General features: G+C 31.7%; 1 protein-coding gene across 3 annotated transcripts in view; it reads left to right on the top strand.

Moving 5' to 3' along the window:
- The window catches only part of PIK3C2G (phosphatidylinositol-4-phosphate 3-kinase catalytic subunit type 2 gamma), a 275,531-nt gene that overhangs the window by 11,114 nt on the left and 237,518 nt on the right, over positions 1-26,899 (top strand). For 2 of the 3 annotated variants that reach the window (XM_039882574.1, XM_039882573.1), the window contains exons 2-5: positions 9,416-10,163; positions 12,559-12,641; positions 15,029-15,186; positions 21,331-21,445. In XM_039882574.1, the coding sequence (XP_039738508.1) occupies positions 9,486-10,163; positions 12,559-12,641; positions 15,029-15,186; positions 21,331-21,445 (1,034 nt within the window). In that variant the 5' untranslated portion in view covers positions 9,416-9,485. The remainder of the gene's footprint in view (positions 1-9,415; positions 10,164-12,558; positions 12,642-15,028; positions 15,187-21,330; positions 21,446-26,899) is intronic. The other variant, XM_039882575.1, reaches the window with a different exon arrangement.

The raw sequence follows: 26,899 nt of genomic DNA, 5'->3' as shown, positions 1-26,899 counted from the left end.
CTTGTGCTAATGATTATGTCCATACTAAATATAATTAAGTAGATATCACTATACATATCTATCTGTAACATTTTGAATATTTAATTCACCTATAAATTTAAATTTATTTGGTAAAAAACATGGAGATTTTTCTAGCTAATAGAACAGTGATGGATACCACATGGCATATGTCCCTCCTCTCCTTTCTTCTGCATCCATACAAATGGTGGTAATGGAGCATTACCCCAAGTTTTGCTCTGCCACACAGTTCTCAAACCAACTCCTGAGAAGTCACTATCATGTAATGAAATTTCATTTATGAGATAAAACTAAGTTACCACTTCAGTTTCAGATCCATATTAGAGCTCCTCTCCCCCAAGAAGAAATTGTTATTGAGTGGTTTCTGCTACTTACTTCTATGCTCAGTCAAATATTTACAAAAATAGGTTAACCTTTTGCATGTGTGGAAAATTTTGCTAAGTTATGTAAGTACTTAACAATGAACCTTAGAATAGATGGAAATAAATGACAATATACATCTTCTTAAATTTAGTTTAAAATATGTAGATTAAAAGAAAGGTCTCATATTCTAAAATGTAACTTTAATAAGCCTAAAGCTGTTTGCTAGAAACATACTAACATACTAACATGTATTAACTAACATATTATTTAAAATAAAAATTTTAAAAAGACGTGTAAATTAAATTAAACAGAAAATTTTAAGAACTAGAGCTAAATTGATTTACTAATGTTTTGTTCCCCTCAAAGTGAGAAGAGTGACAGAAATCTCAACTTGTAAAATGTACAGTGAGAGGTATTCTTTCCAGTTGAGATTTAAGCTATGCAGGATGTTACTGATTTCTTTAGCCCTCTTCATTTCTTTTCCTAAAGTTCAAACACTCTCCCCAAGAACTCTGTTCCTTTGCATCTCTCCCATGAAAATTGGTCATTCTCCATGTCCCTTATATGAAGGAACAGGAGGCAAGGCCAATGTTTTTCTAAATTGCTACTGTCTTACAAGTCATCCTTTTCCTACACAGTATAAACCCCACTCTTCAGAGTCCCGTAACATCTTGCTCTACCACCTATGTCCCTTCTATTTCTGACATCCATTGACCTAGTTCCTCCACATCCATTAGAGATGTTTGCTCCTAGTTCCAGTTTGCTCCTGGTTCAGCATCTTCATTTCACATTGGAACTCCTGTCCTCCCAGAGAACTCCAAAACCATCCCACCACGAATGTTCTAAATAAGGTCATTTCTCCTTTTAGTAATAGAACACTCTTTTTTCTGGTCTCATGACAACACAGTAAGGGACTACATTTCCCAGCCTTCTTTGTGGTATATATTTAGGCCAATGAATGTAAGTAGAGTGATATGTACAATTTTTCAGTCAGGTTTTTAAAAGGAAGCTGCTTGCCTTTCACTTCTTTCCCTTTTACCAGGACCAGAAGTGAATAAAGTGAGGTGATAGTAGCTTATAGTTTTCTTCCTATCTCTCAGACTATTTTTTTACTTTTCCTTTTTGGGTCCAGTCATTAAATATTGGTTGTCTCCTATCATGAGATTTTATTTCAAATTGATTGTATCTCTTCTTAATCTCCAAACTCTCTTAAACAAGGCTCATATGCTCAATTACAAAATTTATCTCCTGAACTGAAGAATTGCATGTGCAAATACTCAGAATTTTGCTTAAATTTTGTAAAAATCATCAAGTTCCATATGTCCAACAAATCAAGCCACTTACACTTTTTAAAAAATGTACGTTATTAGCAACCTCATAAAGCAAATGTACAGCTTCATGTACTGCTGCAAGTCAAACAACCTCCTAATTATCTTCTATGTCTAGAGATAAACTTTTCCTGCTATTCCGAAAACCATCCATGTGTCCCCATCACAATACTTCTCCTCTTCCTAAGAATAAACATTCTTCTGTTATCAGTTCTATATTTTTCTATATAGTTTCATCATCCCTAAAGTGTATGACTTTATTTTGCCTTTTTTCTTTCTTTCTTTCTTTTTTTTTTTTTTTTTTTTGGATAAGGGTTGGGGGTAGGCATGTTTTACAGTCTTTTTCAAGTACAGTATTTCATCTCCGTTTTTTTCCTTGCAATTCTTTTGTTGAAGAAACTAGCTCATTTTCCTATATTGATTTCCATCCTGATTTAGTTTAACATATTCCTCTGCCCTCTGTGCTTCTTATGCATTGGTGATTGGATCTAGAGGCTTAATCAGAATAGATTAGGATTACATTTTTTAGCAAGACTTCTTCATGATAATTTTGAATTCTTTATCAGAAAACACAAAATGTCTGGCTGCTTCTCTTTTTTGTGATGTTAGCAGCCATCAATGCTTGATGCTCAGATTTTGTAATTCATAACTTATTGTAAAATACTGATGACCTAGTTTTATCATTCTTTCTTCATTTATATGTTGTGATATTCTACAAAGAAAAACACTGCTTCATCTATAACTTAGTTTCCTACTGGTAATTTTATATAAAAAACATAAAATGAATGTTTGAGTGTGTATCTCGTTAACTCTGTGCTGTACAAAGGCAATTAGTTAGTTGTATGTGTTTCTGTGTCATTATGAATCATGCACTTGAACATATTTGATATGTTTTCCTCCATTCCAGTTATTACACTTATTAGCCAATGGGAACCTTTCCAAGTTGGCTCTCAAGTCCTATTGATGCGCCCTTGTATTCTCTAATGTCTTCCTTACTAACTAGAGTATTAGGACCTCCTAGGTTCATTTTACACGTTATCTACCCTAGACCCCAAGTAAGCTGGTCTTTCAAATAGCCCTGCTTTCTTTAGTGTGAAGTGGCATTTCAATATCATAATCTGCATGTTAGGGATGCTCATTGTTATTGAGATAGGTATTATTTCTAGGCCTTTCCAAGAAATAACTTAATAGATAGATAGATGATAGATGATGATCATGATCATGATCATGATCATGATGGATAGATAGATAGATGCTAGATAGATAGATGCTAGATAGATAGAGATTATTTTTTTAATTCTCACGAGTTTGTTCTGATACTTTCGGTCCTAATTCTGTACTACAGAGAACAATGATTCTCAAGGGCATTGGGAGTACTCGAATTATTTATTTGTTTTATCCATCATTAGACACAAAATAGTCTAAGGAAAACAATTCCAATACAATCATCCATATTACTAATAAAAAGTTTTCAAAAAAATTTGTACACGTTCTCTTCATTTCCCCACCTTTGATTAAAGATGAACTGTATCTATATAGTCAGTGCAAATAGCCATATTAAATTGTTTCCTATATCCCTCATCTATCTGATTTCTCTAAGAAAATATGTATATATTTAATGCTCGCCAAGAGTCTTTATGTTGATACTATCTCTGTCATTTTGATTATCTGGTTTATTCTCTAGTAGTTTAATAGCCTATGAGAACAATATTCCCTAAGTTCTTATGTGGTCATAACAGTTTGAGAAATTTCAGTATGAAAGTCAGTTTTGGTGAATATATGCTCTTGGTTCATATTTTCTTTTCTTGAGTATCTTAAATATATCACTACTTGATTTTCTTCTAACACAAGGTATTGTTGCCATAAAGTCTGATGACAATTCTCTTTCCCATTAGATTGTAGAAGACATTGGTCTTTTTCAGTGCTAAAACTCAGTACCCAGTACGTAGTTTGCAAGAAAGTATCCTTTCATGTCTTTATCTTTTTTCTATCATCTACATCATATTCCCTCTATATTTTACATCTTCTTTTCTACTTTTTTTCCTACTTATTTTTCCCCTTGACTTTGCAAAATTCATATCCTCTGTCTAGAAAACAAATCAAAGATCTCCTCTTTCTCTTCCCAAGACTGTCTGGAAAACTATTGCACTTTCTTCTCTTAGCTTTGTAATCTTTTCTTCAAACTTTACCTAACTCACATTAAATTGCAATCTTCTTTTCCTGGTGCTATGGCTTTTGGTTTAATGTAAGGATTTCTCTGAGCATCAAATAAATAACTAAAAATGATTGTCTAACTCACCCATTCATTTCTAGTAGAATACTCAATAACAGACATATAGGTAGAGGAAGGAAACCTACACATTTATGGAGAAAGAAAAGAGCATCCCAAACTGCTTTGATCACTTTAAAATTCTCATCATCTTGGTATTTTTTCCAGGTAGATTTTTTTGACAAAAGATGAAGCATTATTGGCTCTTACCAAAATACCAGTAGGCTGTGTTTATGCCTCCACAAAGTGTCATATATCAAGGGCTATCAGAATTGTGTTTGTGGATGTCCTTTCATCAGGGCTGGTGTCATACTCCTTGACTGCCCTCGTCCTCCCCTGCAGCAGGCTTCATTCCCACTAGATCATTTTCTCCAAAATTGTTATGTCGGAGCTGGAGGCTGACTTTTCATTGTCTTATTTACTCTTAAGAGCCACTCGGAGGAATTAAATGAATCACTGCTTCAACTGCTTTATCATATTCAGGGCTGAATTTTAATAATACTTAAGAAGCAAAACATTTTTGAAACCAGGTCTCAATGACTTGCACAAAATTATCTGGGATATATTCTAAACAAAAACATACTCAATATATAACCTTAAATATGTTATTCATAAAAGTTACTTCTGCTTTTTCTAAGGTAAAATAAGCTTAACAGTATTCTATATGAAATATTCCCAAACAAAATGAACCCTGTGTCTATTAAAGTAATTCCCATATTGTACTGTATTGTAAATTTGTATCTATGAGCTGCTTGAGGGCAAGCACTTTGTTTTATCATTTTTGTATTCTCAGTACTTTGCACAATGCTTAACACAATATACTTAAAAATAGTTAAATAAATGTGGAAATAAATAAATGTGGAATAAATAAATGTGGAAATGAGTAAGTAGATGCATGAATACACTGATATATTCAAGGAAATATATCTCAAAAATAAGAATAGGTAACAGTTTCAAATTTTCCATATACAGGAAGATTTAGGCAGTCAAATGAGGCTTCTATAGAATTATACATGATTAGAAAATGTCACTTGTTCACATAGAAAGGAACCTGGTAGAGCTTGTTTGGAAATTAATGTTTCCCCCAAGAGCTTCTTGTCTTAACTCAGGTGAAAATAATATCAGAGCTCACGAAAATGATGATGTTTACCTTATCACTCAACTCCTAATTAGAAATAGAAAAAATGAGGTAATATAAAAATATCTAATTGCTTGTGGTCTTTTCGGTATTCGTACAACAAATTGAGCTGAGAAAGGTCAGATTTGTGTCTATCTAAAGTATGAGTGTCTGTGTGTATCTGCATGATATATTCGATTGCCTCAGCAGAGAGATGGGAATTTCAGATCATCTGTCCAACTCAGAGTCTTCTCAGGAACCAAGTTACTTGTCACAGATATATAGATTTTCCCTCCACCTTACTGAAAATACAGATGGTGTGGCTTCATTAAACTTTGACATGACTTACATTGGCACAATCTTTATCTTCTATGACATTTATATATATTTTAAAAACTGGTAAATTTTCAATGCCTACAATTTGTTATCTGAAATAAAGATCATTTTTCTTCAACCTAATAATTTATTCCTTTCACCCTCTTCTCACCTCTCCCCTGTAGATATACTTATTCAGTAATCTAGCCAGGACTTTTTGGATCAAGAACACACATTTTCAGAAAGGTTCTTTTTCCTCTTTGTTCTTTCGTAAAATAAGTATTTTTGTTCCTACTCTGAACGCTGGAACTATTCAGATATTTGCATCTTTGTATATTTAGAAAATTGAAGCAGCTGGCAGGGGCTTCCCTTTCTCTCATAGGTGCTTAAATTTTGTCTGTACTTTCTCTTTGATGAGTAATCACTCAATAAAACTGATACCTTGAAAGTTCAATTGAATAGAAGGCTATAAGCAATTGTATACTAAGTTTCCATTACTAACACCATACACTTATATGAACTTACCATAGAGGATTATTCTTTTGTGGCCTTCTATACTTCAAGACTTTGATTTTCCAATTGATTTAGGAAGCAGCTTTCAGTTTTAATTATATATTGCTACTATAACAAATGATCACAAACTTAGTACTTAAAACGATACAAAATTATTATTGTACAATTCTGTAGGTCAGAAATACAATAGGAGTTTCGTGCTAAAATCACAGTATTGTAAAGGCTCTGTCTCTGGAGGTTTCTAGGGGAAAATTTGTCTCCTTACCCTTTCTAGCTTCTAAAGCCTGCTTGAATTCTTTGGCTCATGGCCCCCTTTCTTGATCTTTAAAGCCCGCAAAAGCAAGTTGAGTTATTTACAGATCACATCAATCTGACCTTCTCTTCTGTCCCCTCTTCCACTTTTAAGGATCCTTGTGATAATACTGTGAGCCCACTCAGATAATCTCCCTATTTTAAAATCAGATGATTAGGAAACTTAATTCCACCTGCAAACTTTAATCCCTATTTGCCATATAACCTAACATATTCACAGGTTCCAGGGATTAAGACATGGGAATTTGGGAGGTGCCATTATTCTGCCTACTATACATTTTCTACAGTCTCATTGAAATCAAGAAATGATAGCAGTGCCCTCTCAATTATATCATAACTGCTGTTATCTGTATGTACAGTATATACAGTTCTACCTCAAAATCAAGTTATATGACTTTTAATTATTTTATGTATTGCATCATAATGCAGTGTAGATATCTGCCAGCTAGTAATAAATTTCTGTGTACTTATAAACTAAGAAATATTCTAGTTTCTAGATTGTGATGGTAAAGAGGAGATTTAAAATTATTAAAAATTCCTTAAAATCACCAAATTTAATATTGAAAAAATGGATCTCGAAGAGGTTTTGTTTTTATTACATTTTCAATATGAATAAGTATTTCTTATTCTCCTTTATCTCATGATAATGAGATTTTTCAGACAAGCCTCTAACCTATTTCAATTTTCATTCTGCCAGAAATGCTTTTAAAAAAATAGTTACTATTAAAAATTTTTAAGTTTTCAACTCTTTTTAGTAGAGATAGTTTGAGTTGAGTTAATGGTCTGTCTCAGTGCCCAAATTCAGGCATGCTCCAAATGTCGTATGAGTATAGCATACTCACCCATATTCCTCTCTTTCATCTGTTTAAAACAAATCTGTGAACACAAACTCTGATATCTTGGATAAGTTGATTCACCTTATTGTGCTTCATTTTCCTTGTTTGTTAAGCAGCAATAATAATATCACAGGTTGAGATGAGAAATAAATGTGTTGATACATGTAAACATGAACATATATGCAGAGCAGTAGCACAAAGTTGATGCCCAAAAAAGGTTATGGATCATGATCATTATCATTATTAACAACAAGGTGATGCAGCCTAAAGAAATCTTTAATTTCAGCATCAGACCACTGACACCTTATTTAAAGACTTCCTTTAATGACTCTACAAATTTTTTTTAAATCATTTTTAAAAACTCAATCAGTTCTTTTAAAACCACCCAAAGCTGTAAAAGTCACTTTTATATGGCCATATTTACTGTGTTTAAGCTAAGACAGAGCAGGCTAGGTAGACTAAGGAAGATTGAAATGGAATATTAATTCTAGTTGTCAAAGCCACACCTGCTGACAAATTCTGAGCTCCATGACAGAGACGAATGGAGTATAATTTGCTTTAATGAAATATAGTTTTTTTATTAAAAATGTGTATATTTTTTAAAAAGAATTCTGGCTAGATGATGTATCTATTTGATCCATGAATTAGAATAGTTTGGAATCATATTTTATAGATCAATTTTCCAGTTAACATACATTCTATACATTTTTTACTTATATCTCTTGAAAAATCTTTCCCAAATCTATCAGTTCAATTTATTGACTTAATTGAACAGAAAAAAACTTTCCCCAAACAGTTCATTTTCTTGAGTGAAGTATAATAAATCTAATTCAGTTATTCCTTCAGTGGTATTAAATTCTAAGTAAATCTTTAGCACTAATATAATAAAAATCACTTGTATTGCAAAACAGATTGATAAAGAATCATATTTGATAGTTAACCATATCATAATTATCTTTTAAAAATTATTTTGTATTTCACACACATATAATTGTTAAGGAAATTAACAAATCCATAAAAGTGATGCAAATGCTTCTCAATTCATTTCTTTTACTCAATCATATTTTTTAAATTTATTAAATCATTTTTCAACAAATACAAATACAAATGAGCAACTACTCTAGTGGAGCAAAATAATAGGTTCATTGTTATAAATGAGAAAGACTGACATGGTCTAATGATCTATGGGAAAAAGAAATCTTACATATGTAACACTATAGATGTTACCTGGAGACAGTAGAAAACCACTGAAAAGCTATTTCCAGGGAACATACTTAAATATATCATTATAATATTAAAAAATGGATTAGCGGACATAAGAATAAACTGCATAAAATGCAGAAGCAGTTTCAGAGACAATGCAACATTACAGGTGATAAGATGAAAGCTTTACACTAAGATTATGGCAGTGGTAGCCAGAGAGAGGAAGAAAGAGATTCCTATAGGAAATGGTGGTTTATTGGATATAGACAAATAAAGGTAAGAGAAGATTCAAAGATGAAACCCTGGTGTCTGGTTTAAGCAATGGAGTGGATGGCTGGGCCATTTTCTGTCACAAAGAGCACTAGAATAGGATTGTGTTCTTGAGTGAAATGTGGTTTAATTTTTGGACTTTCTGTCAGAGGGTCAAAAAATTTAATAATATATATTGAGTAATATTATCATTGACATATAGATGATTATTTAAACTACCAGAGGTATAAAATAGTTTACAAGAAGGGAATAATTGAGAGGAAAAGAAGCTCTTACAAGAGTCAAGTTGAAAATGAGTAATAGGCAAAGAAGTTTTTGAGAAAAAGTAAACAAAGAACTCAGAGAGTACAGTATCAGCCAGCTAACAAAGGAAAGCAAGGAAATTTAAAATAAGAAATATGATGAATGGTGTCAGATGTTGCAGAGAGATAAATGTCAGTTGGATTGAGAGATGGAGTAATTGCTGATAAAGAAGAGACTGTTTAGCTAATAAAAAAGAGACTTTGGCATGCTAGCATGCTTATAGCTGACCGGATACAGAGGAAAATGATGATATAAGCAAGCAGATCTTCAGTAAGAAAAGGAGTCTAAAGGGTATATTGACTTTGGATTGATTCATGAAACTCCTATCATAACTGAAGTTGACATTTCCTATCACAGGAGTTTCATGAATCTACCTGAAGTCAATACTCACCCTCAGACTTTAACGTTGTGAGCCTTGATGGGGTTCTGTATTACTCAAAGAATTATCTCATTTGCTAAGGAGAAACTTTAAAACAATTGTTTATATTTATTCATCATACTTCTTTTTTGCAAGATATTATTTCTAATTAATCAAAGAACATTTTATTTCCATTTATGCTTCTTCTAGGAAAATTCTTATCCTCTATCAAGGAGATATTTGGAGCAGATTCAACCCCATCAGTTATATAAAATAAAAAATGGCGTATTGTTGGAAAACAGATTTAAATCCTGGTGAATCAGATGAAGAGCTGCATAAGCACCAAGAATTGTACTCTGAAAATCAACCTCTGTTTCCTAGCCAAGTCAGTCTGGGTTTTGATCAGCTAGTAGATGAGATCAGTAATAAAATTCCACTCTATCAGAGTGAAATTGAAGAAAACGCCATTTTTGTGCCCAGTGCACCAAACCGGAATTCAAAAAAGCATTCATTAGATGCAACACAGCAAATATCCTTGAATGAATTCACTTCTAAAACCTCAGAACTCTCTCATCACCAAGTTAGGAAAACACCAGTAATTGGTTTTAGGCGTTCAGTGCTAACAAATGCTCAAAACATGAATAAAGAAAGCTCTTGTGGAAACCCCACAGGAAAATGCCATGGTGCTGATGATTACAGATTCAATATTTTAGCTTCATCATCCACTGGTTTGGAAAAAACTAATTCACAAAAAGAATTAGAAAATGAAAATCATAACTATCATATAGGATTTGAAAGTAGCTTTCCTTCTATATATCCATCCTTCTCAACCGACTTCATGCCAAGAGAAGAGAATAAAAGGAGTACAAATATAAACATTGTGGAACCTTCTCTAATGCTCTTTAAAGGTTCTTTTCTACCCAGAATGTCGGAAAGTACATGGCCAAAGAACATAGAGGTATGTGTTATATACATTGACTTAAAAATATGAATCCGAAAGAATCAGTTAATAATATGCTGGATCAATTTGGTAATGATGCTAACTATAAATAAAGAAATGTATTAATATTAGTTTAGAAAAAGGTATTATTCACATATTCTGTGTTCCTGAATTAATGACTTTTTTCTGAAGAAAAGGAAATGAAAATTTTCTAATATCATTTTTAAAGTGTCAGTTTCATCTAATCTAAATATAATATAGTATATACATTTTATTAGGTAAAAATATCATAGTTGAAGGTTTAAATGATAGTATTTTCCATTCGTATTGTGTTATTATGTACACACAGAAAAACACATACATTTCATTACATTTATATTTTAAGTCACACTATCGTGAAATAAAAATTTTAGATCATTATTGGTAGAAAAATGTCCCTTTACTTAGGGGCTCTTAAATTATACTGTTTGCAAGCAACTTCTACTTATCATTGTGCAATTAATTCATCCAAATGGTTTCATTAGTAGTTTTCCAACCATTTCAATAACTTTAGAGTTTCTTGTATAATATGTGAACATTTCCTGCTTATGCTGAGTCTAGAAACAAGAAAAAAGGAAGTAAACAGTAAAAAGAAGGAACATTATTGCAGCTCTAATTTACAGGGTGAGGCAAAAGGATTCTTCATTTATTCAACAACTATCACATTCTTAAAAAATACAAGCGTCTAGGGCCATGCTACCGTGAACAAGCCCGATCACATCTGATCTCAGAAGCTAAGCAGGGTCAGACCTGGTTAGTACTTGAGACCACCTAGGAAGACCAGGTGCTGTACGCATAAAAAATAAAAAAAAAATAAGGGATTGTAAGCTGACAAGGTCTTTGCAATATGTGAGGTCAACCAAGGGTTACCTCACCTAAAAAAATAATAAATTAAATAAATAAATAAATAAATAAATAAATAAATAAATAAATAAATAATGCATGATATATTAGGCATAACGGACGCAAAGAGGAAAATATATAATATGTGATGTCAGGAATAACATATTACTCAAATTTATTTGCAAACAAATAACAGCAAAATACACAGGATGGGTTCACAGAAGAAAAAAGCTAATTCTATCTGAGGCACTTGCAGAGGAGGTAGCACCTCAACAGATCTGAATTGAAAGTCGATGAATTTTAGGAACATCTATTTTTGATCATGATGGTATAATAAGTACTAACCACTGAAAACAACTATGAAGTTAGATAAAGTATATGAAGCAACCAATTTCAGGCATTGAACAATTGGCAGTATAAGATATTGATCCTTGAGCGAATGGAAACACCAAAGGGTTTAATTCTCAAATAATTCTAAAGGCAGGGAAAAAGAAATAAAAGAACAAGATAAAACAGAAGAAAAAAATGGAAACAAATATCAACAGGGCAGTCTTAAATCCAAAAGTATCCATAAATATACTAAATATGCATAAGTTAAACATTCCAAATAAAAGGGAGAAATTGACAAACTAGGTAAAAAAGGAAGAGTTTACTACTGTCTACAAGAGACAAACTTAAGAAACTAAGGCACAGACAGGTTGAAAGCAAAAGAAATAATAAGATTTAACATTCAAGCAGCAAAAGAAAGCTGATGTGGTTATTAATGTCAGAAAGAGTACAGTTCAAGGCAGAGTATTATTAGAGAAAGAAAAGGGTCATTTCATAATAAAAAAAAAAGGGTCAGTCAAGAAAACATGATCAATTTAAATATGTATGTGTACCTAATAACATATTCAAAATACATAAAGCAAAAATAATTTATTTTAAAGTTAATCATATGCCCACCCTCTGACTGAGCCATATATGGATTCATTTGCAAGAGATGAAACTCATGTCCATATAAATACTGGTATATGAAAATTAAGTTTTCTTTACAATGCCCCAAAATGTAAACAATCCAAATGTCCATCAACAGGAAGATGAATAAACAGATTTTCTAATATTCATGCACTAGAATAGTATTAATCAACAATAAAAGACGAACTATTGATAATGTGTGACAACATAGTTAAATTTAAATATGTATATATATCATTTAATTGAAAGAAGCCAGAAACAAAAGAGCATATACACCTAGTCTATAGTGATAGAAAACTGAATAAATATAGTTATCAAATAGATGTACAAACTGACAGAAGGAGATGTGGGGGAACTTTCTAAAGTAATGGAAATATCCTATATTTTGATTGAGATATTGATACCACAGTTTTATGCATTCCTCAAAACTTAAATTGTACATGTAAGATTCAGGCAATTTTTTTGTATTTATTACTCCACTTAAAAATCTAAAAAAAAAAATATTTTTTAATTACAGAATTAAATTAATCTTTTCTCCATACTAAACTATTAATTTAACAATTTTTATTTTAAGCAGATAGGCTCTTCCATTCAACTAGTTGAAATGCCTCAAGGCAGTAACATGAGTCTGGCTTCCTTTTGCAACAAAGTAAAAAGGTGAGTGTTGCTATTTCACTAAATTTTGAAATGTCTGTACCCGCATAAATTTGTCTATTTTAATATCACTGAACTGATTAATTTTGCATACAAAATGTTCTGTAATTTTTTAACATAGTGAAAAGTATAAATTTATGACAAATTAGTTCATTAATCAACGTTTGGTGTTGTTTCCATTGTTTATAAGTCAATTTTTTTCCTCTGAAAACTTGGTTAAAGTTGAATGTTTCATAATTTCAGGCCTGCACTTGCTGTTTGTTAATAGCTTAGTTTTTGTTGAATTAATTTCTCATTTAATGACATAAGTGACTGATTTCTATGGTTCTGTCCCAAATTAGCATAGATTTAGCCTTCCTACCTAGGATCTACTGTAGAATGATGACAGTGCCCTTCTCTTAATAACTCAATCTTATCCGGAATGGGCTGCCAGAATATTAAACAAATGTTTGGGTGTTTGTCCACTGAAAACAATTTTTTCACTAAGGATATTGCAAAAAAAATAAAAATCACTGATCTCCTTTTCGCTAATCTAAAAATGAACTTATAAAGGTAGATGCCTTTTTTTAAAGACCAATTTCTCATTAACAATTAAAATTTATCTAAGGTTATCTCTTCTATTGCTAAAGATCCTGAATATTTTGAAAAATTAATACATTTGCATTTTAGTTTGATTTTTACCCATTTATGACTATTTTAAATATAATAAATATACATATAAATAAACTTTGGCTTCTTTATCAGCTATAGCAGCTTCCTACTAAATAATCATTCGGGATTAAAGATTTGAATCATTTATTTTTATAATTAATTTAAAAGCTATTTGAATACCTAATAACTAGTCCATGCATAAAATATTCAAATAGAGAACAAGCAAGAAAATATAAAGCAAGGTCTCCACCCTAAAAAGCTCATAACCACATTGGAAGAACTGAAAGACCCACATACAAAAATACAAAACAAAGCATGTCAAATCCATAAAAATATTTAACCTTTAACTTCTTGCTCTGGTTCACACAGAAAAATTAAAAATATGATTTGGATTCACAAATTAGGATCTTTAAGTACATAAATATTGATTATGCAAGAATAAGCTACTCACTGTAACAAACTGACAAGTATTGCCAGAAATTTGACACTTTAAATCTAAAATATAGTACAATAGTCTCCTCTTATCCATGGATATATGTTCCAAGTTCCCCAGTAGATGCCTAAAATTGCAGGTAGTACCAAACACTATACATACACACACACACACACTCACACACATATATGTATGTACATATATATATATACACATACACACACTATATTTTTTCATATATACATATGTATATATACATACATACCTTTTCACTTAAAGAAAGCATTTCACAACTTCTCTTTTGCATATTGAAATTGCTAGCACCACTACTCTTATGTTTGGGAACATTATCAAATAAAATAAGGGTTACATGAATACAAGCACTAAGATACCCCCAAAGTTCATCTGATAATCTAGTAGTCTACTAAGTGACTAATGAGTGGATATCCCGGATAAAGGGATGATTTACATCCCAGGTGGGGTGGAGCAGGATGATGTAAGATTTTATCACCCTCCTCAGAGGGTGTACATTTTAAAATTTATAGTTTATTTCTGAAATTTTCCACTTAATATTTTCAGATCATGTTTGACTGAGGTAACTGAAACCACAGAAAGTGAAACCATGGATAAGAGGGGCTACTGTAAATATAAATAACCTCACTTGTGCAAACAAAAATACTGGTCAAATAACTTGCCATGAAACCACTAAATGGAAGAGCCAGCATCAAACCCAATGCTTCTGGCTCCAAGGAGAAATTACTTTGCAATTCTCTGACTCATCTGAGCAAAATTAATTGTTCGGAATTTACAAATGGCTTCTGGGCTCAATCATTTATGTGAAATTCAAAATTTGTGTAAAATCTAAAAATTTAAGAAAAATCAAAAGCCAAAAATGGTATTTACCAATTTGACAAATGAGATAATTTATTTACAAAAATCCTTATCAGGATGCATGACTTCCAGCTTGAAAAAGTTAGGCAAGAGCAAAAACCAAGAGAAGGAAGGCATTCAGGCTTTAAACGCAGTGTCGATGAAGCAAGTAATCATTGTTCAGAGTGAATTTTTATGTTTTGTGAATGACAGTGTATTCTTAACTGCTTCACATAAGGTGCTACCGGAAAAACTTAAAGAACAGTACTTTAGATTTATTTTTGGTATTATTTTAATCTTTACCAACCTAGCCTGGCTAATAGCACTGTGTTGCAAATCAGCTGCTGATTGTTTTCATATTTTTAATTTTTGATAGCAAACTGAATGAAATTTCTTATAATCTTGTCCTAAGTATTTTTTCCAATATATTTTTCAGAATCAGAGAAACATATCATGCAGCTGATGTTAATTCCAATTCGGGGAAGATCTGGAGCACGACTACAACATTTCCATATCAACTCTTTTCTAATACCAAGTTTAATATAAATGTTTTTATTGATGACTCAACACAACTGCTTCATTTTATGCCACATGGTAAGCAACCTTGCAAGTAAGCACAAAAATCTACATGAAACTGATATAGGCTATATAGCCTTGAGTCCACAGACTAAAATCATTAAAAGCAGCATTATTAGCTAGTATTTTGCCATTAGGTGAAATAAGAGGAAACCAGCAGGAAATCTTTTTTTTAGAAATTGTTTAGCTTTTGTTTTTAAGAACCCTCTTTACATAGCTCAACCCAGGGCACTTTATCTTCTTGCTATAAAATAATATTAAATATAATAAGTTTTTACCATATTAAAAAAAATTTCCAAAAGATTCTAAAGACTACATATAAATGATAATGCATTAGAAAGAACTGTTTCATTAAAATGTAAATAAATTATAAGGTAAGATAGACATAGTCTCTATTCCCACAGTAAGAACTATTTTAGCCTATGCAGCCCAGCGCAATTATTGAATCAAATATAAGTATTGACTCAAAGTCTCTAGGAATGGATCCCAAGAATCTGTATTTTATTATACTCACTAAATAATTCTTATTTTTCTAAAGTTTTAGAATGTCTTTAAAGTTGTTTAGTATTTTATTTCACTGTTATTGTCAACTGTTTTACAATATAATATTAGTTCTTTAAACAAAATTTAGTTGCCATAAAATAAGTGTCTACATATCAACTATTGTCTCTTGACAAATAACGATTCAGTAAATATTTTTAATTGATTATTTTATTATTATTATTTTTCTTTTTCTTTCTTATTCTAGTCAAGGTTCTGATTAGAGATGACTATAAACAACAATGTTAGAATATTAGTTAAGTCTATCTGGTTTGAAACTAAGAGAAACCAACTCCTGCTGGCTTAGCAGAAAAAAAATTTAAAGAATATAGGAATTTATTATAAACTTAAAGAGTAAGAATTAAGTAAAAATTTGGAAATATACTACAGGCACAAAAAAAAGCAATTCAAAATTTCTGTATGCCTCTCACCTTATCTCCTCACTGTATAATTGCTTCTCATGTTTCTTTTGCTTTCTGTTGACTCATTTCTCTTGCTCTTCCAGAACACATGGAAAGCCAAACTTTCAAGCTTACGTGTTATTTGGCCAGCTACCTAAAGAAAGTACAATCTCTCTATTGGATCCAATTCTAAATTTCTAAAAGCAGATAATGATTGCATAGCCAGGATCAGTGGTGCTGCACCTTGATCCAATCAGTATGGCCTGGGTCATGCTGGCTGGGTTCAGTTGCTACAGAAGAGGATATACTTGTGAACTAGGGAGAACTCTTCTGTTCTTCCAACTTAGAATATTTAATTTCCAACATCTCTCCCTCTCTCTCAGATATTCTTCTGTTGAATTTGACAACCCAAAGGCCACTTATTACTTTTATGAGAAGTTTCAGTAAAGTGATTAGGGCACTGTTTTTAGTATTAGAGATGTATAGTGGTAAAGAGAATGTCTGTGCCTTCAAAGGTGTTAAAAGTATTTATAAGAAGGAGGAGAAGGAGGAAGAGGAAGAAGGGGTCATGAAAAAGGAAAGAGGAAGAAATAGAGGAAGAGAATGGACAATTAATGGAAACATACAGAGTAACATATGCCACTGTCTGGAGGAAAACTTTTCCTCTATCCATTTACCTTTGAAGAGGAAGGGTGCTGTGACTTAACTTACGGTAGACAAATTAACAGGAGAAAAAACAAGGTTTATTTACACATGCATAGGAGTTATTCAGTAATAAGTCAAATATCCAGAAGTAAAGGTTTTTATACCAACAATGTAAAAGTGTGTGTTTGAGAGTGGAGGGGGTGTAGTTTAGAGCTTTTATGGGGGAAGTATGGAGGGTTATAGTGGGTTTTTTCTTATGCTAATGAATAGTCAGTCTGTCTTCTTCCTGGAATTTGCAGGAAAATAGTTCAGAATGAAGTTAACTAATAGGAGTTATATTTTAGGGAGTCTCTGCTTTAATCAGATAAGAGAAGTTCAAATAATATTTCAAATGTTTTCACTTTAAAATAATTTTTATGCCAAAACTGTGTGGGTGAAGAAGAAAATTTACCTTTCCAGGTTCTTTCAGCTAGTCTAATAATCAACAATGTGAGAAAGATTAACAAGAGAAAATGACCAAATTTAATTATATGCATACATATGGGAATCCCACAAACATGAGCAAGTCAGACACCCTTCATACATGCTAGGTCCAGAGACAGAAAGTTAAAATGAGGTATATATGGCATTCTGAGATAAAGATTAAGTAAGGCACCTTGGAGCTTCAGAGGAAAGGAAGGTCATTCACAGGACAATAAAAAGAACAGGTAATCAGTGGTTATATGTTTTCTTTGTCCTATGGGCAAAGCCCAAATTTAAGTTTTTTAAGGAGAGGTAAAAGATGAGCTCATAGGGTCTTAATTGCCTTCAATTCAAAATAATTCACGTGCCAAAGTGGCATATCTTAGGGAGGCCTGTTCTAAACCTTTTCAACTGTGATCCCTTCACAACTTTATACTAGTATTTTACTAGTAATACAGATGTTCTGTAAAGAACAAAAGCCTCAATAGTGTGTTGTTGACATAAGAAATGTCCAAACCTAAAGAGAATTTTTATGAGTTTATCTGAGCCAAACTGATGGAAACTGCTGGGAAGCGAAATCTCAATGGATTGAAAAAGTGTGCTGGAGAATGGCAATTTTGCAGGAAGAGATACAAGGAGAGTTACATAAAGTTCATTGGTGGTAGATTAAGAGGGTGGGAGAAAGCAAAGCAGAAAATCTCTGAGATTAGATAAAAAGTAAAAAGAGAGACACATACTTCTTTTACATTGGTGGGTATGAGATAGTTAACATTTATAGCACATAAAGATGGTACTTGGGGAACAAGATAACAACAAGAGGTTCTATGGCCTCATGCTCTGGTGGTGGGTATGCCCCGAGGGGTCTGGAAAAGACGTTTCAAAGGTACGTTATTTTAGAAGGAAAAAGACAATAGAGAGGCTCATTTAACCTAAAGGTTGACCTTTCTCGAGGAAGCTAAAGGCCTAGGACATGACTACCCACCATGAGTAGCTTTTAGTTAGGAATTTTTATGTTCAGACCATCCTACGTAGTTACTTTTGGTCTGTGAGTTTGTAGGGCTTACCATGCTGGCCTCCCCTGCGTGTTTCAGGTTTAGCATGTGGCTACTTTTTCAAACACAATGCCAAGAATGACTTTGATAAAAGATAGAAACTGTTGCTTGAAACTTAAGGAATAATGAAATCTAGATAAGTAAAGAAGAGGAGATAGGTGAGAAATTTACATCCAAAGAGAACTGTTTCCCCAAGACTGAAGAAATATAATCCTTCTAGAGGAGCAGGCGTTTTGAACAAGTAATCCTCTGTTCCACAATCTTTAGCTCTCACTTCAATAAAGTTGATTCTCATGTCCTTATTTCTAACTCCAAAGTTGTTCTATAGCCAGCGTCTTTACTTTCCACTACTTTCTAGATTTAGATGATGCATGGTTAGAACTGTATTAGGAGGCCATGTTAGAAATAGAAGTTAGTTTGCAAAGATTAACGAGTAATTGAGAATTATTTGCAGAAGTTAATCTATTCTTTAAAGATTAGCAGTAATGAGATAGTAAAAATGAATGAATCAATCAATGAATTAAAAAAGGACATTATTTTAAGTGAATGGAATACATGAGGAAAGATTTTATTGATTAAATAAAAACAGAACATTTTTAAGAAAAGACAAAAACAGTTTTAGAGTGTGTTGTTAACCCAAAATTAAAAAGCCCAGATGAGAGGTAAGAGTGTTTATTTGAGATAAAAAAAAAAAATGTAATTCATGAAACACAGGCTCAGATATAAACCCAAATAGTGTTCTGATTAAAGAGTAAAGGGAAGGGGTTTTTATAAGAAAATAAAAAATAATCAAATGAAAAAGAAGAAAAGTTTTCTATTGGTACTGTAAAGCTGAGTTAGTCTTTAGCTATACATGATTGGTTACTGATTCTATCTTCAAATAGAGAGTCCACATCAGTCCTCCTGGTCAGAATGTTCAGCAGGCTTTACCAACAATTGCTTGTGTAAAAAATCTTTATTTTAGCCCACTACAAAGGACTAAATGGTTCAAGTTTCAAGAAGCCAGACGAGAAAAGCAGTTTCTCTGGAATGATGGCTCAGACTCCATTCTGAAATAACTCCTCTTATGTCAACTTTCACAAGGGAATATTGAATATGTAAGAGAAGAGCTTTAATTGCTGAACTGAATCCCAGTGTAGGCAATATAACAGTTGAAACAGTAAGATTTAGTAAAACACAGTGATAGTTATATCTCAAAAGAGATGTAACGGGATAGAGAAGGATGAATTAAAAAGTTGATTTAAGGTGCAGAGTAGTATTATTAAAGAATTTCAAATGGGCTTTAACCTTTTCAATATGGTAAGCAATATGGTCAACAGGTTGAGAATTGCATGGAGTAGGAGACTACAAGAAACTGGGAAAAGGATTATGCTAGCTGCCAAAATGAAGGTACAGGTATAAAATGTACTTATAACAAACCATGGTACTTGTTGGCTTACAATATAAATGAGAAGTTTAACCATAGGCACTTAATGGTTGGCTTCAATGAGAAAGGTGATAATTTCAGGTTTAGACATGCTGAATTTGAAGTAATAGTAAAACATCTAAAGTGCAACATTAAGCAGGCAGTAAGATATCAAACCAAAGAACAGGAAAGGAATAATAGCTAGAAATTGGATTATGGAGTCTTTGATGTAAATGGAAAGATTATTGTAGTAAAGTAATGAATTCATGCATGGCCCATATAGCACAGGAGCTGCAGTCCTGAAAATGGGAGAGTCAAATTAATTAAAGTGAACTGGTGTCCTCGAAGATGTTTTCCTGTCATCATACACTAACAGTGCTCTTCTCTCCCTTGTCAGAGCCCATTTAGCTCCAATTCACACTATTTCAATCATTATTCCCAAATAGCAGTATGTTTAAGATACTCAATCCTATGTCAAAGCATTTCCACAATCCCTAATTCCCTGATGATCTTTACCATTTGTTTATCCAATAATTTCTTTGATAACATCTTCATCTACCATAAAATTTACATTTTAAAATTCATCATTATACTCTTCCTTTTCACATTCTGGCAGGTCCAGCGATATCATTTGTACTACTTTTTGTTAGCTAGTTTGTATCAAAAACCTTTCCTTACAAACTATGTGGCAGTAAAAGAAGCCACAGAAAAGCAAACACATAATTGCAAACAAAACACTACTCAAATGAATGCAACTGAGTGTTTGCAATATGCTGTTCAAATTCTCACTGGCTAAGGCTCATTAGTATAGTCTGTTGCACTTGCTTTCATTGATTGAGACCATAAGATCACAGTCAAAGCATGGAGATATAAAAATAGAAATTGAGATCAAGATAGAGATATATATATAATTTTCAACTATTATCACTTACAATAATATATAAATTCCTTACTACTTATCATTTAAAATTAGGCAAATATTTCCTAGACACATTATTGTAACAAGTCAGCATGGTTCTGGCCACTGTTAAATGACATATGCATATAAGAGTTTAGGAAGGAAATTATGGAATGTAAATATGAGAAGACAAAGGACTTTGCATTCAGTAAACTTACATTTAAAGTCCCAGAGAAGGTAGAGAAAGAAAGCACATGTTCATTAAGGTTATTATAATGCTGTCCAAGGCAGACCCTTTGGTGATTCCTACTTGGGAAAGAAAAAATAATTATCTATGGAGACTTAGAATCATGAAAAGAACAGGCTTTGGAATTGATAGATTTAGTTTAGACTGCTGGCTTGCTACTTATCACTCATTATATAATCTCGTTTGCATCTCCCAAATCCCTAAGTGTAAACATGGTAGAATATTTTTTATGCTGTGCTACAATGGACCAAAGATTTTAACATGAAGAATATAACACCTATCTGTTATGTAAGATGAAAAAAGACTGATCAGAGAAAATGCAAACAATATTTTTGAAAAAATATTTTTAAATCTAGCCAAACTAGTAAATGAGATGCATTTCATTTTAATTCCTCTAGACAGTTACAATAGCTCATAATGTGTGTATCATTTTTTGTGCTCAAAACTTTTTTCTAACTAGTATATGATAAGTAACAATGTATTAACTTTTTATTATTCATCTTTGTTTTTAGCTAATTATCTTGTCAGAGACCTAATTGCAGAAATTCTACATTTTTGTACAAATGACCAGTTATTCCCCAAAGATTATCTTCTAAGTATATGTGGCTATGAAGAATTTTTACAGAAGTAAGTATCTTATTAAGGTAAATGTTGGTCATTGTTATAACCTATGTTAAGCAACACTTCTTTCTTTTTTCTTTTAAACAGACTTTGTACAAACACTATACTCTTCTAACCAGAATAATTAAATCAATTTGCCCCCTTTAAGGTGGATTTGAAATTTTATGAGCCATATTGATAGTCTTATTCTTGGTTTTATTTTGTATTTTGTGCATTTATGGCAACATGTATTTAAGTGACCTGTGACTTGGGTGACCAACCATCTCAGTTTGCCCAGGACTGAAGGGGTTCCCAGGTCATGAGTCTTTCAGTTTTCACATCAAGAAAATCCTGAGCAAAACTAGTCACTTTACCTGTAATAAAGCTTATTAGTACTGACCACAATTTAAAAAATAAATTCTTTTGTAATAAGTATTTTCTTCAAATTTGGAATAATATCAGTATGTTGATTAAATACTAAATTTAAGTTTTAAGATTTAAGTATGATTATAACATTTCTATAAGAGAGCAAGTTTTAAAACACCTTCATTTCTTTATTCAGGAAACTTTTAAAACAATGAGAAAAGTCTATTCTCATGTACGTCAATCGCAAATGCTTATTTGATAAAATACTCACCCTCTCTTAAAGTATCACGATAACTATTGTCCTGAAGTTCCTTAAAGACCAGCATTTGAGAAAGTAAATATTTCTCTGCTGGTACTGCATAGTTATTATAAACAGGAAAGAAAAAAAAGACTAAAATGTTCAATAAAGTGGATTGCTATTTACATTTCCTCTTTGTATTTCTGCAAGTATCTAAAGAGTGATGACAACCTCATAGAAGTAACAATGTATTTCTTTTGAGATCCCCACTTTCACTCATTATTATTCTACCTTGAAAGTGCCTGAAAATACCTTGTGGGTAATTTGGTGAATTTAACAATACTATCAGAAAATCCAGTCTTTTATTGAATAATGTTAACTATGACTTTTAGGACTATTTATTTGTCATTTATAACAAAATATTAATAAATATTTAAATAAAATCACAAATGTGTTGTTGCACTAAGCTCACAGTTATCTCCCTTTTTCCTTGTCTATTTGAACCTATTAACACATTCAATGACTAGGCTGCCACCTTCTGCCAACATCTGGTTTTATCAATGTATGCAACAAGCTAGGAGAAATACTTGAGTAATATAATTTTACACTGAATACTTATTAAAATTCATCTTCTAAATACAGAAGTCTCCTAATGTACATCTGGACTTTGGCTGATGTCAAACATTAGATTCAAAGAACCAGAAACATCAAAAATATTTATTTTGTATTATCAGTAGGAAGTATCATACCAAAAGCAAAAGTTTTGAAGAGATAGAAATTTGGAAAAGTATAATGTGGAGAAAATTTTTAATGGTACTTGACTTAATTACCATTTTGGAAGGATGTCATCCATAATTAGATAGCTCAACAGTTGACCAATAAATGTTGTATATACCATTATACTTTTTTGTTGTTATTATGAATATAATGAATTTCTAAAATGTTTTCATAGTCATTTATTTCTATTAAAAATTCATTTACCTGGGTTTTATTAAAATAGGAAAGTTGCCAAGTATTAGTATAGATTAATTATAGTCATTTATTCTCTAATGGAATTTGAAGGATGTGCATATATCAGGGATTTGCTTACTATTTGAGAATAACAGCCTACCTGTATTGATATAATTTATTTTAATAAGCAGAATATCCATTACTCTTCTTTCTAACATCTAAATCATTCAGATTTTTTAGTTTATTCCCATGTGATTTGCCTAAAAAATATGTCCTTAAATACTTGCAAATCTGTTCATAAAGTTTTTCTATAGCAGGAATACAGGTAACATGTAATAAGTTAATAATACAATAAGTAATAATTTAGACTCTAACAATTATAGTACTACAATTCATCTAGAATATCTGACTAGCTTTGATTGTATAATAATAATAGCCATTTAGTAAATGGTAGCTATTTTTTACCTTATATTGGGTAGACATCTAAGTCTTATATCAGTGCAATAGATACTGTAATAACCCTTGTTTCACAGATGAGAAGTCTGAGGCTTTGTTCAAGGTCAGACAACTAGGTATTCAAACCTGGGTCCAGTTGTCTGCATGGCCCTGGTTCTTAACTACAAAACAACACTGCAAAAGCTCAAGACTGCGATACAAGAAATGGCAAATGGTTCTTCATGCTGGAATACAGGGTGCAAATATAAATGCAGTTTTGTGGATGCCTTCATGGATAGGGGTGCAGGGATTGTAATAGTCTATCTCAACTCCTATTAAGAATCATACATGTGCAAGGCATTTAATCACTGAGAACACAAAGCTGAGTTATATATAATCCTTGTCCTCTTCCTTAATTAAGAATCGATAAAGCCATGTAATCAGTTATTATAATGCCCTATTGTGAGGGCAGTATTAATATTATTATATACCAACTGCTTGTAGATCACAGAGGAGAAAGGGACTAATGACAAGAATATGAAAATGGTCCACAGAAAAGTCAATGATCAATTTATATTTAAAGGATAATAACTGAATAAAGAAATCAGTACCATGCCATAAAATGTTAACAGCTTTAGAATATAAAACTGCATTTAAATAGTTTTTAAAAATATTATCAAGAAAAAAACAGGCCAAGAATGTGAATAGCAATTTAACGGTCAGAAATTATTTAAAGAGTTTAACCTAGTTAATAACAAACATGCAATTAAAACATGAGATTTAATGAGATGCCATTTTCACTTATCAAATTGTTCTAAAAATTTATGGTAAAATTCAATGGGAAAATGGACAATATCTAAACAGCTGCTAGGAATATACATTGATATAGCACTTGCTAAAGGGAATTTTGTTCAAATCGTGTTAAAATTTTAGAGATGTATCAAAAAAGATCATCTATGTTTCAGCAATTCTTATTCTACAAATAATTCTAAGGAAACTATCATAATTATAAAAAATACTTAAATGTAAAATATAGGCAACATAGCGTGATTTCTAATAGTAACACCAAAAAAAAAATGGGGGAAAAACTAAATCTCTGGCAGTACTACCAATAGTGGTAAAATAAATCATGAACATAATTTTTATTATAAAATCTTTATTATAATATGGCATAGAATTTATGTTATTAAAAATGTAGCATAATATGTCTTGATATAAAAATGTGTATCATAGTTTTTAAGGGTGAAAAAATATTTTTATACCTGTTAAATCACATTTTAATAATTTTTGTCCCACATTTTAGATCTAAAATGTCTATTTGAAATAGAAAATGAAATCCTATACACTAAAATGTTAGACTAGTTACCCTTGAAAAAGAGCTATGATACAGATGATATTTATTCATTTCTATTTTTAATTTATAGAACTTCTATAAGCTTGCCTCTTTTGCTATCAGGAGAATAAGAAAATGAATTATTTAAAAGAGGCATTTAAATGACAGTATGAATAATAATATATGCTTTAAAAGAACTAGAAAGTAAAATAAGGAAGCACCGAACTTATGAAAGATTGACAGAGCTTAAGCTAAAGTCACAGCAGTGGAGCTAAAACAAAAGGTATTAAAACAGGGATATTTAAAAAGGTGGAATTAATGAAATTTGGTAAATGGATATATGGGATTGCATGGGATGGAGAAGAAGATGATGTCGACCAGATTTAATGTTAAGTTGAGTAACAATGATACAGATCTCAGAAGAAGAGAAGTTTTGAGGGTGCAAAATAGTAAATCAAGCTTGAGACATGTTAAGTATGTGAGTGCCAAGGGACACCTGATATTAAGAAAGTAGAACAGATTTTAGAAAAACTGGCCTAGATTAGGGAATGGAAGTCTTCGAAACAGAGATCACATAGAGAAAGTGACAAAAGGAAGCTTCCTGAGACCAATATTTAAAAAATGGAAGGAGGAAGAGGAGCAGAAAAAGGAAATCTTGAAAAAGTAATTTAAGTTGTAGGACACCCTGGAAAATGTGTCTTTCACAAAAAAAGAAAGAGAAGCTTCAAATATCAAGTAAATATATCATCAAATGCTAAAAATAAATATTAGGTGAAAACTGAAAAATTTCATTAAATTTGACAATTAGGATGTTAGTTGGTGACCCAAGTAAGAGTAATTTTAGTAAAGTGAAGGAGAAAATAGCAAAATTTCAATGAGCTAGGCAGAATGGAAGATGATAAAGAAAAACATATATGCAAACCACTCTCTCAGAAGTAATGGGAAAAGCCAGGAGAAAGATGGGGTTTTAGATGCTGAGTGGAATTGGTCTGGTAATTTGAGGTATGTGGATAAGAGATATTTGATAATATTCATAAACTGAAGGGAAAGAGCCAATGGAGAGAGAATGATTGAAGGCACAGAACAAATCAATAGTGAATCAAATTCCATGAGGAAATGACAGAGGATGGGATCAAGAAATCAGATGAAGAGGTTAGCAGTGCTCTGAAGGAGGAATTTTCCTTCTCAATGAGAAAGAATAGCAGTTCAAATGAATACAAATTTTAAAAAATTTTAATGACTATAAAGATAACTATGCTTTTGGCAAACTGGAGCTCTGATAAAAGCAGAGATGCTTAAGGAAGTGCCATGGAGATGATAATAATAGTAATAATAACAATAAAAACAACAACAGAATTTACTTCACTATTAAAAGCCTCTTATAGGCTAGCATTTACATATGTAGCACCATTTATTCTCATATAAGAAAAGCATGAGAATTCCCATTTTACAGATGGGAAAATTGAGGCTAAGAGAAATTAAATTAATTCCTAAAAAGTCATAAAATTTAGAAGCAGCAGAGTCAAGATAGCATAGGTTTATCTGGCTCTGAAAGCCCCAGTCTTTTCAGTTTATAACAAAGCTTCCATCACAATGAAACACAACTTTTGAAAATAAAAATTACAAGAATAATGTTTCATTAGGAATAATGATTAGATATTTGTGCAGTAAACATAGGTTCATAATTCAACATACAGCATTTAGATCAAACACAAGGAAAAAATATAACTTACAGAACACTCATTATCTGACATTTAAATTTTTAAAAACTATTTAATCAGGAAATGTACAGAAATGATTTGACTAAAATAAAGGTAAATTATAATCACTAAAGGTGAGCTTTAAATGTCATTTCCAAATTTCTGATTAATCAAAAATTAGTTTATTTTTGGAAATTTGAGATTGTTTAAGCAAATAATGTCAAAACAAATTCTCCCCACTATTGGTAATACCACTCTTTATCATCGTTGCTTTGATGAAATGCATTAACCTCCCTTCACTTCGATCTCTTTATCTTTTAAAAATTGAATTTTTAAGATATTTTTCTACTTTACAAATGAGTTTTAGGATTATAATTTAGTAGTCTTTAATTCTAAATGTAAAAATTGTAATAAGCCTCTACTAGTTTTTTCATGATTTATGGATTGCTTTGAGCTCC

Source organism: Pteropus medius, unplaced genomic scaffold (genome assembly GCF_902729225.1).
Source record: "Pteropus medius unplaced genomic scaffold, Ma_sr-lr_union100, whole genome shotgun sequence".
NCBI lineage: Eukaryota > Metazoa > Chordata > Mammalia > Chiroptera > Pteropodidae > Pteropus > Pteropus medius.
Note: the sequence above shows the minus strand (reverse complement) of the source record. Positions and strands in the feature narration are given on the sequence as shown.